At 40.3% G+C, this 17259-nt stretch overlaps 1 protein-coding gene across 1 annotated transcript in view; it reads right to left on the reverse strand.

The window, feature by feature from the left end:
- dennd11 (DENN domain containing 11) overlaps positions 1 to 17259 on the reverse strand; it is a 34896-nt gene that overhangs the window by 5861 nt on the left and 11776 nt on the right. The window contains exons 2-8 of the mRNA XM_006633700.3: positions 12601 to 12700; positions 10512 to 10670; positions 8001 to 8154; positions 6878 to 7016; positions 5260 to 5391; positions 3655 to 3805; positions 431 to 499 (exon numbers count right to left, since the gene is read on the reverse strand). Of these exons, the coding sequence (XP_006633763.2) occupies positions 431 to 499; positions 3655 to 3805; positions 5260 to 5391; positions 6878 to 7016; positions 8001 to 8154; positions 10512 to 10670; positions 12601 to 12700 (904 nt within the window). The remainder of the gene's footprint in view (positions 1 to 430; positions 500 to 3654; positions 3806 to 5259; positions 5392 to 6877; positions 7017 to 8000; positions 8155 to 10511; positions 10671 to 12600; positions 12701 to 17259) is intronic.

A 17259-nucleotide genomic window follows, 5' to 3' on the forward strand; every position in this document is an offset into this window, starting at 1 on the left:
GATCTGCTCTTAAACTGTTGGAAATGAGGACTAAGTACAGAAAAAACTCCAAAAAAGCAAGTTGATCGATTATATGCATTAAATAGAATGAGTGATTAAGGTGCCAGTTAGGATTAAAACTAGCACACACAGCAGTCCCTCACGAGTGCGTTTGAGAACCACTAATCTGGAAGTGGCTCCTCAAACGCATAGATATCCAAAAAACATTAATCTTTTTAGCCACAAACATTATTTTGCACCAATAAAATTGAAGACCTCTACAATTGATTGTTACTTTTGTAATTATCCAAATGCGTATAAACTTCCTGTTCAAAAACGTGTTGAGCACAAGGTATCATTTTAATTGAGAAGATACTGTAGCTGTATTGCATTCAACTATCCCTTGTTACCCTAGTCCCCTAAACTGTAAGACCAGTCTATAGCTACTCACAGGATAAAGAGGTCTTCTTCACTGGAAGAACAATCCCCATCCACCTCCAGGGAGTACAGCAGCATCTGTCTGTAGACAAGTCACCAAAACAGGAAGATTAACTCCTAAATTCGTAATGTCACGCTGTATTTTAAATCAGAAGAGCGATGGTAATTACGGCATGTTAGAATGGAAGAGCTAAATTGACTTAATAATAATATTAATGAGAATAAATATACAAAGAATTGCCTTGTTAGCAACCACAAACATGAGTGAAACTATTACAGAAACACCATAGCCACGTCACACATTGTGCTATTATCATATTGTCACACCTGGGGTTTATCACACTGTTTAAAATTCATTTCCAAGTAACCCATTCTTTAAAGGTAAAACCACAAGCAGCCTTGGAAACACACAATGTCTGATAATGTCCCTGATTCTGTAATCGTGGACAAAAAAGTTGTAGTAATTTTTAACTAGGATTAAGCCAATTTAAGTTAAATCATTTGTTCAGTCTTCTAGGAGCATTAATAGAGAAGACAGGATACAAGAGCACATAGAAACAGGGAAGAAAAAGAAATTAAACTAGAAGCAATTTGTGCCAGGAACGTTTCCTCCTTCATTGACCAAGATTACAGAACTCCTAGATAATTTGAGTACTTAAAAGGCTGCTAACGTCTTACCTAAGGGAATATAGTTTTATATTTGTGGAAAAACTGCTTTTCTACTTGTGTTATCTACCAGGCTAAAATTAATCTCTCATTGGTTTAGTGATGAATTGTTCTGAATAGCAAAACAGATACAATTTTGTTGAACATCCATATCAGAGAGATATTTAGACCTGAGTGTGATCTATTATATAATAAGACAATATGTCCCCTCTTTTTTCTTTTGCAGTATTTTTGCCTCAGGCTGACTTTTGTGTTTTCACGTCTATAAAAGACAGGGCTTTGATTCTCACACATCTTTACAATAATCTACAGTAGTGCTAGAAAGTTTGTGAACCCTTTAGGTTTCTGAATTTCTGCATACATTTGACCAAAATGTGATCAGATCTTCATCTAAGTCATAAAAATAGATAGAGATCCCCATAAAACAAATAACACTAAAAACCTTTTAATTTATTCATTCATTAAAATGATACAACATTAAATGTCTTTGTCGGGAAAAGTATGTGAACCTCTAGGATTATCAGTTCAGTTAAGGGGATCATTAGTCAGGAGTGTCAATCAATGGGATGACAATCAGGTGTGAGTTTGGGTGGCCTTGCCCTATTTAAAAAACAAACCTGAGTCTTCACTACACAGGTTTGTGAACACATGCCATGCCTCGGTCAAAGGAGATTTCTGAGGACCTCAGAAAAAGAGTTGTTGATGCTGGAAAAGGTTACAAAATGATTTCTAAAGACTTTGGGCTTCACCAATCCATTGTTAGGCAGATAGTGTACAAATGGAGAAAATTCAACACCATTGTTACTCTCCCCAGGAGCGGTCGTCCAACAAAAATCACTCCAAAAGCAAGGCAATAATATTCCGGGAGATCACAAAGAACCCCAGGGTAAAGTCTAAGGATCTGCAGGACTCTCTTGCACTGGCTAATGTCAGTGTTCATGAGTCCACCATCAGGAAAACACTGAACAAAAATAGTGTGCATGGGAGGATATCAAGGAGGAAGCCACTACTCTCCAAGCAGAACATTGCTGCCCGTTTAAAGTTTGCTAAAGATCACCTGGATGAGCCAGAAAACGACTGGAAGAATGTTCTGTGGACTGATGAGTCGAAAATAGAACTTTTTGGCTTAAATGAGAAATGTTATGTTTGGCGAAGACCAAACACTGCATTCCAACATAAGAACCACATCCCAACTGTGAAACACGGTGGTGGCAGTATCATGGTTTGGGGCTGTTTTTAACGGAACTATGAATTTTGGATTTTGGATTGTTCCAGCAAATTCTACAGGAGAATGTCAGGGTATCCGTCCGTGAACTGAAGCTCAACAGAAACTAAACACACAAGTCAGTCTACCAAAGAATGGTTGAAGCAGAAGAAATTTCTCGTTTTGGAATAGATGAGTCAAAGTCCAGACCTTAATCCAATAGAAATGTTGTGGCAGGACCTGAAGCGGGGAGTTCATGCAAGAAAGCCCACCAACATCACTGAGCTGAAGCAGTTCTGTAAGGAGGAATGGGCCGAAATTCCTCAAAGCTAATGTGCGGGACTGATCAACAGTTACCGTAAACGTTTGGATGAAGTCATTGCTGCTAAAGGGGATCACACCAGTTACTGAAAGCCATTTAATGTTGGATCATTTTGATAAATAAATGAATGAAAAAGTACATCCTTTTGTGTGTTATTTGTTTTATTGAGTTCTCTTTATCTATTTTTATTACTTAGAACAAGACCTAATCACATTTTAGGTCAAATTTATGCAGAAATTCAGAAAATTCCATAGTGTTCGAAAACGTTCTAGCACCACTGTAAAATGATGTTTTGGGTATCTGCAACTTATTTTAATATTTGACTTTTTAGCTTTGTCACGACTCTCTGCAATAGAGAACAATGAAAGCATTTTCTGTGAAATGCTTTGTCTTTCCTGACAACAGGGAATTTATAATTCTTAACTTTTATTAATCTGCTTGCATTGCAAGCTGGTGTCAGAACCCAATATTGATTTGGTATTCATCTTGTTTGACTGATTTTCTTATTTATAATTTGAATCTGACACCAGTATATTAGTCTTTGCAATGACATTGGTGTGCTTTCTCTCCTTTCATTGTCAGTTAAAGCAAATTAAATAGATTTTTTTCAAAAACTGGCTCTACCCAAGCACAAAAAAATAATGTTACAGCTCTCACATACCAAACACAGCTAGCAACTACACCATCCCGAAGCCTAATCTCACTGGTGGTAAGAAGCTTAACATAGCTGGGGCTGGTCAGTGTATTCTATGTAAAAGAGTAATAAGATGTTGGAAGTAGTCATGGAACAGTGTCACCTACTGGTTGACCTTCTGGCGCACAAACAATAACCTATCTCCCAGTATTTGGACAGGGGAACAAAACCAATCAACCATAAAACCTGAGTCCATAATAAGAATAAAAGGGGAAAATATAATATATATTTAAAAAAATTACATGTATAGTTTCTAATTGTGCTGCATCTCCTACTCAACCCCCTGCCCTGTTCCCTGTAGCGAGGCAACTCACAACCAACATCCACACCGATATTGCTCCTGGCCAGTACCTCTGCTCACTGAGTTTGCGGTATTTATCCCTGTCTGCGCTGTTGATCCTCAGAAGTGGCTGCAGGTTCTCATTGTGTGTTTTTACATTCTGATTGTCCACGTATACATCATACAGATCCTTCTTCTCCTCGAAAATCTTTTCTGTCGTACCTGAAGGAAGACCATAAAAATGTTAAGCTGAAATTTAAAAAAATGGACTGTAGAAGCATGTGGCCTCTACAAATGAAAACAGCTAACAATCGAAGGTCAAACTCTTTGAAACGCTGCAGACTTCAATGTACAGTATTTTGTAACCTACAAACACCTCCTTTTAGTGTTTCCCATTTTGAAGCCCTTCAGAATGACCTTCTAAAGAAGATATTAAATCAGTCTTAACAGAAATGTCAATAATACAATAGTACCAATAAATTGCAGCATCTTGGCGGACATTCACAAGTCTGCTTTTGCAAGGTTGCCTTCTGGTGATACAAATGTCAATAGCTCCTACACAGATCATCTTGCATCAGCCAGCAGTCAGAGGTCTTCTGCTATTGGACTGTTTTACAAGGACGCAAAACAAATTCAAGGCACAGAGACTAAAAAAGACTTTTCTTATGGCTCCAGGTCCACAGTTCCGTGGAGGCGCTTGTGAGGTCAGTGGCCTTGGCTTTTAAATAGCAGCTCCATTTTCAATATCAACACTAATGTATCTGTCACCTCAAAAACATTTTACCTTCTATGTTGCATTCTTATTTTTTTCGCATGGAAGCAGGGATTATGGAAATATAACTCAAACGTGTCTCCAGAGGAACTTCCAGCATGAGTCACATAGGTGTCTCGAAGCCTCCTAACCCTAACCCTCCTAACCCAGGCCATTGGTACAACATTTTTGATATAAAGGCCCTTCCTCACTTTCAGTGGCCTAAAAACAGACAGTCGCCACCCAGCAGGTTTTGTTGATAATGAAATATCAGTTTCGAAAGTGAACAATTTAATCGTGATCATTAATTAAGTCATCATTAACTCGATAGCATTCCCAATCTTTAGAAATGGGCAATTGGGAGTGACATATAAGGCTCAATGGAATGGGGCTCTCCAGGTTCAGGGTTGGGGACCCCTGGCTTTAAAGAATTGTTAGCAGTGCTCTTGAAAAATGGCATCAATGGCATCTTAAATCAAGGTTCAGAATCTGAAAGTGTATTCAAGTAAACTTAATTCTACTGCTAAACCTATAATAATTAAAAAAGAGAAGACTTTGGTACAAGTATTTAAAAAGTCATGACAAAGCAAACCCAGAACAGTACTTCAGGACAAACCGTGAAATGCAATTAGGACAGACGAGCTCCTGACAATACAAGGTATTTCTTCATGAAACTGCATGTTGGTTGTCTGCAATGAACAGCTCAGGCTGATTGTTTAAACAGTCTGCGTGAGACCCTTCAAGAACTGATAATATCCCAACATCGATACACTGTTATCAAGAAAATTAGAAAGACAGGTTTAATGGCCTCCAATCAGTTGTAACCTTTATTACAAGACCTTTCACAGCAGGTTAACCAGGCTATGTCAGTGACAGCACACAAGCAGCTGGAAGGTCCCGAGATGCAGCACGGTTATGTACTCACAAGCTACATATGACAGTTCCGTCTCCAGGGCTTCGATATCGGCGACGTTAATGTAGAAGAAAGGGCGGAACTCTGGCACAGACAGGCCCACTCCAGGGAGAGAGACATTGGCCAAGCAGCAGCAGCAGTACACTGCAGGGGAGAGGAACAGCCTCCGCTGAGACATCTCCAATAGTTCGGCAACTGGCAGAAGTTTGGTTAGTGCTCTAATTTATAAATAAATAATCATTCCATACCATTTCAATGAAAGCACTTTTCATCCTATAGGATCCCAAAGAGCTTTACAGTACAGAAAGGAGGGGACCCGTTCATTAATCAGCAAAGTGCAAAACAACCCACAAGGGCAATACACAGCCGTCTTTACGGCACCAGCAGCCCCTCTTCGTAGCTCAGCTAGAGAGGAACTGCTTCACCAAACTGAATTTAAGGAGGAACTTTAGGAAGGCCAGATTGTGCCAGTCCTAAATGTTAGGCTAAACGTAATTCTATAATGTCATGGGATCGTTAATGAGAAAGTAAGGGAGTAGTTTAACATCGCATCCAAAGGACTGCACTTCCTGCAGCCCTGTATCCCTGATCACCATATTGGGGTGTTAGATTGGAATTTCTAATGTACAGAGAAGAGTGCCTCTTACTGCTCCACCATCACCACTGACAGCAGCAACTAGGTCTCCATTACCAGTACTGACTAGGCCCAGCCTTGTTCCACTTTTGGAGAACTCACAAAATCAAGTTGGGGGTGATACGATATTATTTTTTGTTTTCATACCTCAATCCCTTGTATTGGAACAGCCATCTATTAATTAACAAGGCTCACTGCTATGATCCCCAGATCAACCAGGGAGAGCTGAAGCAAAAATGCGACAATGTGTACAATACACCTCGGAACAAGTAATAGGTTTATTTCCATGCTAAAAAGAGAAGAAAGAAAACACAATGTTTCGGCTGTGGAGCCTTCTTCGGGTGTAAGCATCTTACATTTCCCTTACACCTGAAGAAGACTCCACAGCCAAAACGTTGTGTTCTCTTTCTTCTCTTTTTAGCATGAAATAAACCTTTACTTGTTTCTTTGCAGCCTGTGCATGCTGACGCAGCTACCCACCTGAACTACTACAATACACCTCTTTGAGCTGGAGGTACAGACAGGTGGAGGCCTAAATGAAGGCTGCCCTAGAATAGTAATGAATTCACAAGCTAAGAGGTGAACCGCCAGAAAAAGAGATGAAGTCAGTATATCAGGGAGTTTCCGCCATCTCCTCTCTCCTGATAATAGAAGGGAGTAGGTACAGTATCTAGGTACCATCCCTTAATATGCCAGACATTCAGTATTTTGGGCCCTCCCCTTTAAAGACAGAAGTTCACAAGGTATTTTAAATTTTATACATGACTGTTTTCTTATAATAGTATGTCTGTAAAAATAATTATTTTTGTGGTACTCAGGAAGCAAGATAACCTTTGTTATATTTTGAAACAAGGATAAAGATTCCTATGCTGATCAGCAAAGAGAGGTTATGCCTTGAGTAGTGCCTTTTATTTTGTAATAATGTCATAACCGTCTCCTGTAAATTTCTCATTCAGTGAAGAAAAGTTTAGTCCCAGGACATTTCTTATGCCATACCTCTGTAACAGACCACTCCCACAGGGGGCGGAGAGAAGATGAGGATCCGTTTCCGTAGTAATGCAAACTTCCACAGGATCATGATCTGTTCCCCAAAAAATTTGATGAACTGGGACATGCAGCCTGCTGGGTGAGTAATCTACAAAGAAAGGAGGAATGCCTTTGACCATGAGGCACACAAAGAAATCATACAGAATTTAGCATAACGATTTAGCATATGCATTTATTAAAATCTTACTTCCTCTTTGAAAGACATTTAAGTCACAGCTGTTTGGTGCCCTAGATCGGCTTTAACTGAAACTCAAATCATATTGTGTGGTTTAAAAGCTTCAGAAAAACATGTATAGGATTTACAATGCAGATTTATGCCTTTGGAAGACGTATAAAAACACAGAACATCTCTGTAGATTAAAGGAATGTGGAGACTGAGCTAGCACACAGAAGGAGCTCACAGTTCAATTCTCTAACCACATCACAGACATGCAAACATTTCTGAGCTCAAAAAGAGCAGGCTGCAAAGCTACCAAATCCCTTGACTCGGATCTACTTCTTGACAGCCCGAGGCAAAGGTGCACGTCAGACTATCAGAAAACAAACTCTCAATGTGGTAGAAAAACATCATAAGCTCTTACTGTCATTCATGAAGAAAAAATATCTCAGGGGTTCTCTCTATGTTTTCAAAAGGGGCACCTTAATTATGACTAGCGGACTTTTAGCCATGCCACCTAGACTAGATTTATGTCTGATCCATTTGCCTCATTGTTGTTCCACTGAAATTATCTAAAAGCTGCCAGGTTGCATCTCATCACAGTGATTTAAAAAGGTACACGACTGACGCAAGCTAGATGCGAACATACTGTCTCTACCCCATCTGTGCCAACTGCCGTTGCTACACAAACAACAGCAGATTTTGATATAACTCAAGAGAGACACAACCCTGATGTCTGTACAACAACAAGCAAAGCACCAGGAAATGTGCTAATCTAGGACTACCTATTGTTATGCAAAGTCAGCAATTCTAGGACTACTGCTAATCTTGGCCTGTGAAACTCGCCTGTACAGTTCAAATTTGAAAGTGAGATTAAACCAGTATATTGTGCCCCAATTATTGAAAATCTCCTACCTTCATTTCGGGGTGCATGCACCTGTTGACAGTGGGTACCCAGGGCCCTGGTTGGAGTGAGGTAGTTGCTCCGTTTCCCATTGGTAGAACCCCTTTCTTGTCTTCGTAAAAGGCCTCTAACTGAGAGTAGTGTCCTGGTACCTCTAGCTGATGCCTACAGGAACAGATGCAATATCATATCAGCAAAGGAAGAGAATCTTTATTTACCTTTTGACTGGTTCAAAGCATAAAAATGGCTCTCTGCCCACATCCCTGGCATCCTGTTTTGGTGTGGCTTTGGTATGAATAATCAGCACTTGTGCAGATGTGCCACGATGTGTGGAGTCCTATAGAATATGCAGAATATGCAGTGCCAAAGCACCCAATCTGTCAACTAACAAGGTAAAAAAGTAAAATGATATTATTAAATTAGACCTAATGAATAATTTAGCTCATGGAACCACATCTCAATACTTCATAGCTCATAAAAAAATGTTGTCCTGGTTTAGCGTGGTATGGCAGACTAAGCTATCAAAGTGAGTGGCTCCTGCCAAAAAGAACAATGTACACAAAACCGTGAAATGACTATCCTACTGAACCCTTGAAAGCGACTCAAAAATTACAGATGGTATGTACACACCGGAAGCCTGGAGAGCACAAACTGCGCTAGACCCGTGATTCTTAATTTATTTACCAGAAGCAGGCTCTGTCTCCATAAGGCAGGCTCCTAATTTCTTTTTGTTTTCACCTCTATGTTCCACACCCTTTGTCTTCATTCTTCACATTTAACATGTTATAACCAAAACGAATGGTCCCGATATACCACAGTACTCGGATTAAAGAAATCTCGTTTTACAATGCGCCTGCCGTTTCATTTTTCTGTTTCCGGTTATAAAAAGTCATTTACAATTCAAGCAAGCTTCCCACACGTTTGGGCTTCAGACAGTCCAGCTTCATCATTTGGTAACACGAACTACGTAGTTTGAACCTGTAATCATTAAATAATAGCTCAAACCTTCCTTTGGAAAAACAAGCTCTGTTATCTTTGAAGCAAAAAACAATCTGATTATACAGCTTTCCAGAAAAAAAGACTGATTCTCTGACATTTTACCTTTCCTTTTCAGAAGAACCATACATGTAATTAAATGATAAAACTCATTGATTAAAGGACTTTTCAATGACTCACACACACTGGTTCATGAATAGTGGCATTATATTGCGACATTCATCTCCCTAAGATGCCAAGGCAGTTCACAGTACTGCTCAAGCTAAGCCAGAGAACAAAGACTGAAGTCCTGCTGCTTATTGTTTGGTTCACTGTACTGGGCCTTGTTTCATGACAGCCTGTCTGTCAAATGACCAAACTGCGAGTAAAGGCCCCAAACACAAGCAACACTTTCAAACTGGCTCTACATCTCTCATTATGCAGAGCATTTCAATTCCTCACAATTAAAATCTTTCTTAACAGTCACAGTTGGACATTTAACAAAAAAATCTACTACTGGGACCAAAGTGCATGCTGTAGTCAATTTGGAGAAGCTACCTGTAGCAAACCCTCCTAAAAATGTAGCATCTTCTGTAGGATCTACATTATGTACATAAAGACTGTTTTCTTTCATTATACACGAGCCATAATGTTTCAAGCCTTTCAGAACCTGAAGCTTTTGGATTAGAGCCCCAAACCTCTTTTGTAGTGTGAAATCAGATCTCTGATAGCTGTAGCCCATCTCTCCAATACCCTTGTGAGGAAAGCGAACCACGTGTTATTCCTTTTTCTCGGTCTCAGGAGCGTTTCTACACCACTTACTAGCGCCCTCACACTATAGTGTGTGTACAGTCCATTACACTGCCCCCTACAGCACCTTTTCCCAACTTTCACAAGAGAAACCTCTTAGATAGATAAGACTTTATTGATCCCGAAGGGAAATTGATGACAGTCTTCTGTTCCCTGGGTGGAGCAGGCCATCCCATAACAGTTTGCGACCAACATTTCCTATTTCATAAAGATTCAATGGTGGTGACAGTTTCTCTGTGGATCTGCTCCTCCTTTATGGTGGAGCACAGCGATCAAACTACCCCACTGCACTGCAATACACGACCAGGCCAAACTGCTGTCCTCTAAGGGCAAGTCTTCATGACTGTTTGTCACTGTTTTTGCCATCTCTATATTTGTGTCATTTAGCCAGTTTTCTTAACTGGACTTCCATAGTGGTCAATTTAAAAAAAGCCGCTATCTCTTTTGCGCATGGAAAACAAACCTGGATTTTCAAACAATCGGAACCATGGGCTAGTTGAAGTTCAGCCAGTATTAAACACAGGAGGGTCCGACGTCCTCAGGCATTTTGAGTTTTGTTTGTACTAGAGCTGTGGAAGCAGCTGTGAAGGCGAACAGGACATGAAACATAAAGGGATTTTAGGTACACAAACAGGGCTTGACTGACTCACTGGAGAACAGAAGGTTGTGTGTCTATCTTGAACTCTCTCCTAACAACACAAAGTGAGAGATAAAGAGGACGAGAGGCTCGTACCTACCTGACTTGGTTCTCCAGAAAATGCATGTATCTGTACAGCAGGGTATAGGATGGTGACAGAATCCCCACAGACTTCATTCGGGCACCCCTCTCCAGCTCACTCTCCACTGGCATGTTGGCAAAGCATGCCAGACCAAAGTAGCTGCCTTTACGGAAATATCTACGTGGCAAAAAAAATTGAACAGTGGGACTTTTAGGATTACAGAAATAGAGAGACCTTTGGACAAAATGTTTGTCATGCCAAACGTGTTACTTGTGTCAGGACAATTCGCTGAACAGGGCAGGCCTTGGTGAGTGCCATCCTAGGGTTCATCAACATAATGCTTGTCATGGAGCAAGCTGGAGCTTAGTTAAAGCCTCTTCCTTCACTGCAGTAAATTGGACACCTGCCTTGACTTGACGGATTGGACTCCAGTGGAATGGAATTCTACAGGCAGTAAAGGGATCAGCTGGTTGGCCCTGTGTTTAACTGGGACATTCCTCGGGAGCAGCAGCAGTCACTATGACAGCAGTCAAGTGCTGAGGGCAGAGAGCCTGCATCTAAGCTCTTGCGGTTCAGGGAAGGAGAGCGCTAGTGGATTCCTGAATTGTAGCGAGTTTACATTTAGACTTTTAACATCGCCAGCCAACCAACCAGGTCCAGGTTTGAACTTTAGAAAGAGAAAATGAAGACTTGCAAGGATTTTGTTATGGGTGGATTTAGTAAAGAAAGATGGATCCACAGACTGAATATAGTAGTTTCTCCAGTGCGTGCTATATCCCTGGATTAGTTTGAATTCTCTGTAGTAGTATAATGGATTAGTAGTGTTTATGGTTGGAAACTGGGTGCCAGTAGGTGAGACGTGCCAGAATGTCTCAGAAGAGACCAAGAGCATGTATCTTCCTGTGTAGGGAAAACAAGCTGTGTGGGAAGGGTGAGCCCGATTAAGTGAGCCAGGGTCTCAGAGTAGGGATGGGACAGGATTCTTCCAGGTAAAGGGAAGACTGGCCACAGACAGGAGAGCACGGTTGAGTGAGCCAGGATTCCAGGAAATTAAAGTAAAAAGTTCTATTTTATAAGGAAGAAAAAAAAAGGCGAATTGTGGAATTCGTCGAGAATTTCTGTTCCAGTTCGCTTAGTGGAACTTAAGTTGTTCCACATGAGAAAAAGAACTGATGATCTTTTGAGGACTTATCTCTGTGAAGGACTGGTTTGGGGACTGAGTAGGCTTCTCTGAAAGGGGACCACCGGCACATCTTAGGAGCCCGGAGGGTGACAGATCACCAAAAAGAAAAACTACTCAAGTGGATGGTATGCTGGCTCAGAGCTGCAGTTTGTGGCTCGGGGGTCGGCATTCATCACGACTTTATTAAGTCTGGTAATTACAGGAAGTGAAAATTAAATCGTATTAATTGTCGATATAGCAGATTACAGTTAAGTATTACAACCATAAACTGAGCAAGACATAATGAAATTAATTAATTAAACATGATTCATCTTGTCATTTCTTTGAAGAAGCAAGGGTGGCTGTTTTGACAACATGATTGGGTAACTTGTTTTAGACTCTCTCAACTCTCAGTGGCTCTTCTCGACAAATCTAAATGTTTCATTTTGCACTCCCACACAGGTGCAGGATTTGGGGCTGGGCAGCTAAAAAGTTTTTTAAAATTATTGGTTAAAGCTTTATTCTTAAATTAAAAATGGTAAAGGCACAGCCAGCTGTGACCAGGACTTGACTTTCCCCAGGTGGGCGAGTGATGCCAAGTGTATGGTGGGCCTTGTCTCAGTTCTCAGCAAATACAGCAACCCCTGCCTTCTCCTGGGTGCATGCTGGTCTGTGGAGCTGTCAGTACCACGGTGCTGAGACGAGCCTCTCTAATATGGGGCTGTGTGTCCTGTGGGGTTCAAAGGTCAGAAGAGTCTGCCTACACCTCCTCATTCTCCCCTGTGGGAAGTCAAGCAGTCTGTAGCCTTGAACCAAAATGTGAAAAACATATAACTGCCAAATGCAAAATCCTATGAGTAGCTTTGATTTTTTTAACAATTCACAGTTCCAATAAGGAAGTTGTATTAAAAGCAAAACACTGTTTTCAAAAAATAAAAAACTTACATGAAGTCTGAGGCAACTCTATGTGACCCACTGGCCATAGATTTGAACTCCACACCGTCAAGATTTATATCCCGAGGCAAACACCATTCCACGATATTGCCTGAAAAGAAAAGCGACTTCGTTTACCAGTGCATTCATTTCTGAGTCAGAGTCAGTACTCAATAGCGCCCTAAAGTCAATCAACTGCATTTTCTAATCCAGCTGTAATATCAGCACATTTATGAAAACTTTAAAAGACCTGAGTAATGGCTCCAACACTCATATTTACTTAAATACTCTAACAATTATTAGCACAGTATGAAAAAATATTAAGTCTGAATAACAACATCAATTTCTACAAATAGTAAAATTACCCATTTTTTCTTTATTTTTTTTTTTTAATCCATAGTCATCCACATTTTCTTCTTATTTTTTGAAAAACCAATGCAAGTGCCATTGTCATTTTGGATTGTATAATTTCTCCCTACAGGGAATACAAAATATAGTGCCTAAAGCATAGCAGTTTCTCCCACTTTATATTTTACACTAGCAGATATTTTTACACACTCAGGCAACCATTAGCTTTACACTGCCCTATTGTACGTTATCAATACAGTCCATACAATTGCTTGCAGCCCATAAAGCCTGAAATGGATTATAATGCTATGCAATGGGAGCCTCAGTTCCGTCCCTGTATATCATTTCTACATCACAAAAAACATTGTCAGGGGGCTGACACTGCTGTGGTCTGGAGGTTCTCAGGAAATTGCTACATCACAAGTTAGATCTGCCATCTCCCAATCTCATTCTATTGTCCAAGCTCGACATTATAGTCTAAGACGGCACGGCACAAGATGGAAAGTGCCAATCCTTTCATTCTTTCCACTGCACAGAAGATCATCACCAATGACACAAACAATTAAACTCATATTGCATGTGTTGAAGAGAAAAAAAGCCACTTTAAGTCATCATTGCAACTGTCCACCAAAACACGCACAGGCACTCTCAGCGCGAACGCAAACCTGCCAACTGTTTGCAGTGAGACTGAGGGAGAGACCTTAATCAATAGCAGTCTGTGCAAGATAAGAGAAGATCACTTTATTAGCCATACACAATTTCTTGCATTAAGAATACCCCAGCTTGCTCTCCATGAGACACACAGACAGGGAGAGAAGTTTGGGGTCAGAGCGCATTTATACTGCCCCCCTGGAGCAGGATTCCTCCGCCAGTCGCAGGATACGAACCAGCAACCTTCCAGCCACAGGCGCAGATCCTTAGCCACAGAGCCACCGCACCGCCAAGAACCAAGAACGTGCTTGAACACTGCACAGATCAAATGCCCATTTTAAAAACCGTTCAGACACTTCTGTGTTTTCTGTATTGTCATCATCAAACTACTTGGAATACCTGCAATAGAAACTGTCATATTTAGCTAATCCACCCATCCATTTTCTAAACCTTTTTATCCGGTACAAGGTCACGGTGGGGAGTCAGATCCTAACCCAGCAAGCCACGTGGGTGCAAAGTGGGATACACCCTGGATGGGACGCAAGATCATCACAGGGCACACACTGACACAAACGTGCACACAGACCAGTTTTTACGGAAGCTAATTAACAGACCAGGATGTCTTTGGACTGTGTAAGGAAACCCATGGGAACATGGGGGGGCATACAAAGTCCACACAGACAGCACCCAAAGAAATAAACCCAGGGCCTCAGCACTCTGCGGCAGCCATGCTAATTACGGCACCCTGCTACCATTCTGTATATCAGATACAAATGTACAAAAGGCAATGATTCAACTTTAACACTTGAAAAGGAGTACAGGTACCACAATATACAAAAAAGAAAAGATGGGCATGGAATTACAAGCTGTAAAAAGGTAAAGGTCAACATGTTCTGTTAGTCTTTCAGTAGTCATTATTTCTGACCATTTTATCAATAAATGAGATTATTTTCTAACCCCATGGGCTAAATTAATGAAATTTCCAGTAATAAAACAAGTTTTCCTTTACAATATGATGTGTAAACTCACTCTGCTTTACTACTCGGTAATTAAACAGATTTAGGTTAAATTTGTTTTTATTAATCTTTTGGCAGATAGTACATGTACAATTACACATTCCTAGCAAAAAATAAAATGACCTTTTGATACCTTTTGATTCGCAAAACTCTATCCTGTTATTGATGCCCGGCTATTGAGGCCTTTGATTAAAGGCCTACATAAGCATATTATTCTTATCCCCGATTTACATCTAAATATAGGATACAGACATTGTCCAAAATGCCAGCTTCACACCTTAGCCACTGCTGAATTGTGACAAGTGTTTTTCACAACAAAACTACCCTGCTATTAAGTGCAACTAGTCTCACATGCTTCGAATGTTTTTTGCAGCTCAGTGCCACAAACCAAACAAATCAACACTTTACTTCCTCTCACAGAAAGCCATTGAGAGGACAAGCCTCCTTCCCCGAGATCTACTGCTACAACCCAGTCAAAAGTCACAGAATTTGCACTGAACATCTGCACACAATTCCTCCAGGCTGGCGTAGGAAGACAGCAATCTCTTTCATCTTTCATCTTTGTCTTGAATGAAAACACACACTGTGCTGATAAGCAGCTTTTGTTATTTTAAAATACACTATTTTATCTTGTTGCAACCTTTGTGTTGTTACACAGGAAAAAAAGAAAAGACATCGGTTAAACAGTACTTAGAAAGTATGAAGAAAAAACAGGCTTTGGCTATCACTGCAGCAGAGGCTGTCACAGTTCGTGACATGACTCAACACTCCTCTGAGCACTTCGCTTTCTCTCTCCCTTGTGGTTATGAAAGAAAAGGGAAGCTGTGGTTAAGAGAAAAAGAGGCTGATCAGACACCGCTGTCTTCTGTCAGCTTAAATCCACCAAACATCCAGGGTGGTTTGTGTTCATCTTCTGGTGGCACTCTAGCCATCTCTGTTGTTCAACCTGAGGGATGTGCTTCGATTTTGATTCTCAGCACTGAGGTCCGAGACTGGCCAATTCATTTCTACAACTATCCTTTGATTGTGAAGGCATTCCTGCTTAAAAAGAATACCGTAAGATTATTCCAGAAAAGGTTACAAATGAAGAGTCCATCTGTTTTATTTGGTTGTAACTTTATTGACCAGTGGATCTCCTACAGCCACTGTTTAAAGGGATCTCATAAATTCGGCTTTCAACAAGGCTGGGTTTGTTATGGACACCTGATACTGTGTGTGAAGATGGGGATCCTGTTTTTAGTTCTTTCTTGTTAATTCCACTTGTGTGTCCACATTTCCAGTACATTGTCAATCCTGACGTATACCTAAGATTAAACCTAATAAGCTGGCCTGTGTCTCCTCTAAAACACCCTTTGAAAGCGAGTAAGAATTAATTTTACAAAGTCGAGATTTGGTAGATTTGGGAAGACATCACATTTAAAGGCCATTAATGAGTTCTGAATACAGTGGCTGTCAAGAAGACAACTTCACTGTCTGTATTTCTCTTAGACCACTGTGCACAAAAACCTTCTAAGAGCTCACAAATTTCATCTTCTTAAAAAAAGTAGTCAAAAAAATAAAAGATGTAAAAAATACAAATTAAATAAGACGTAAGTATTTCAATTCATGTGTATTTAAGGAAGGAATACGATTATATTTCACTTCTATACATTTCTGAGATTTTACTAAATTCTCACTATACTGTAAAACTATACACTACACTGTAAAAAGGCACCGTCCTTCGGATGAGATGTAAAAAAAGTTTTATCCCTCTCCATGGTCATTAAAAATCCCAACACTTTTCACAAGAAGAGTAGATAAGTAGTTAACCCTGACGTCCTGGCCAAATTTCCCCCTGGGCCTTACCAATCATGGCCTCCTAATAATCCCCATCTCTGAACCAGCTTCATCACTCTGCTCTCCTCCCCGTTGATAGCTGATGTGTGGTGAGCATACTGGCGCACTTCATCCAGTTGGGGGAAACACACTGGTGGTGATGGAGAGGAGTCCCCATTACCCGTAAAGTGCACTGAGGGAGCGTCTAGAAAAGTGTATTATAAAGGTTTAATGATTATTTTAGTACTTTAGACTAGTCCTAGTCATGGACAAAAACCTAAGATGGAACAAATGTTGAAATTACTATTGACATGTCAAATTAGCTTACAATAGACCAAGATAAAGTATTAATTTCAATCTCACTGCATGCTTTGTCACTCCATTTCACCAGGATACACCACTACTGTCAAAGGTGTTCACCATGGTGTCCTTGTTATTGCCGTATCGGCGGTTAACTTCCTGCAGACTTAAAAATCCAGAATGTAAATACCTATTATAATACCTGTTATTAAATCTTAGCAATATCAGCTGTACATTTCTTAGCTATAGTATGTACATAATAATATATGGACATCTAACAGTCTGGATACATCTGATAATAATTTCATGACTTAAGAGGTCATAAAATTAAAAACCAATAGTAGAAACACAGGGTTAAAAAAAAGAGAAAAGAGATGAACAGACAGACAGGGAATTGACAGAAAGAAGCAGAAGCACCAGGTGAGTGGACTTTGTTCTGTTTTTTAATTTGGTAATGCATTTTTAGAATGGATAGACTCAGTCCCTTTCACTTTTGGACAATTAGAATTAAAGTAAGGGAGATTCAGTACTGGGTTCTGTT

This window comes from Lepisosteus oculatus, chromosome 7 (assembly GCF_040954835.1).
Source record: "Lepisosteus oculatus isolate fLepOcu1 chromosome 7, fLepOcu1.hap2, whole genome shotgun sequence".
Lineage (NCBI taxonomy): Eukaryota > Metazoa > Chordata > Actinopteri > Semionotiformes > Lepisosteidae > Lepisosteus > Lepisosteus oculatus.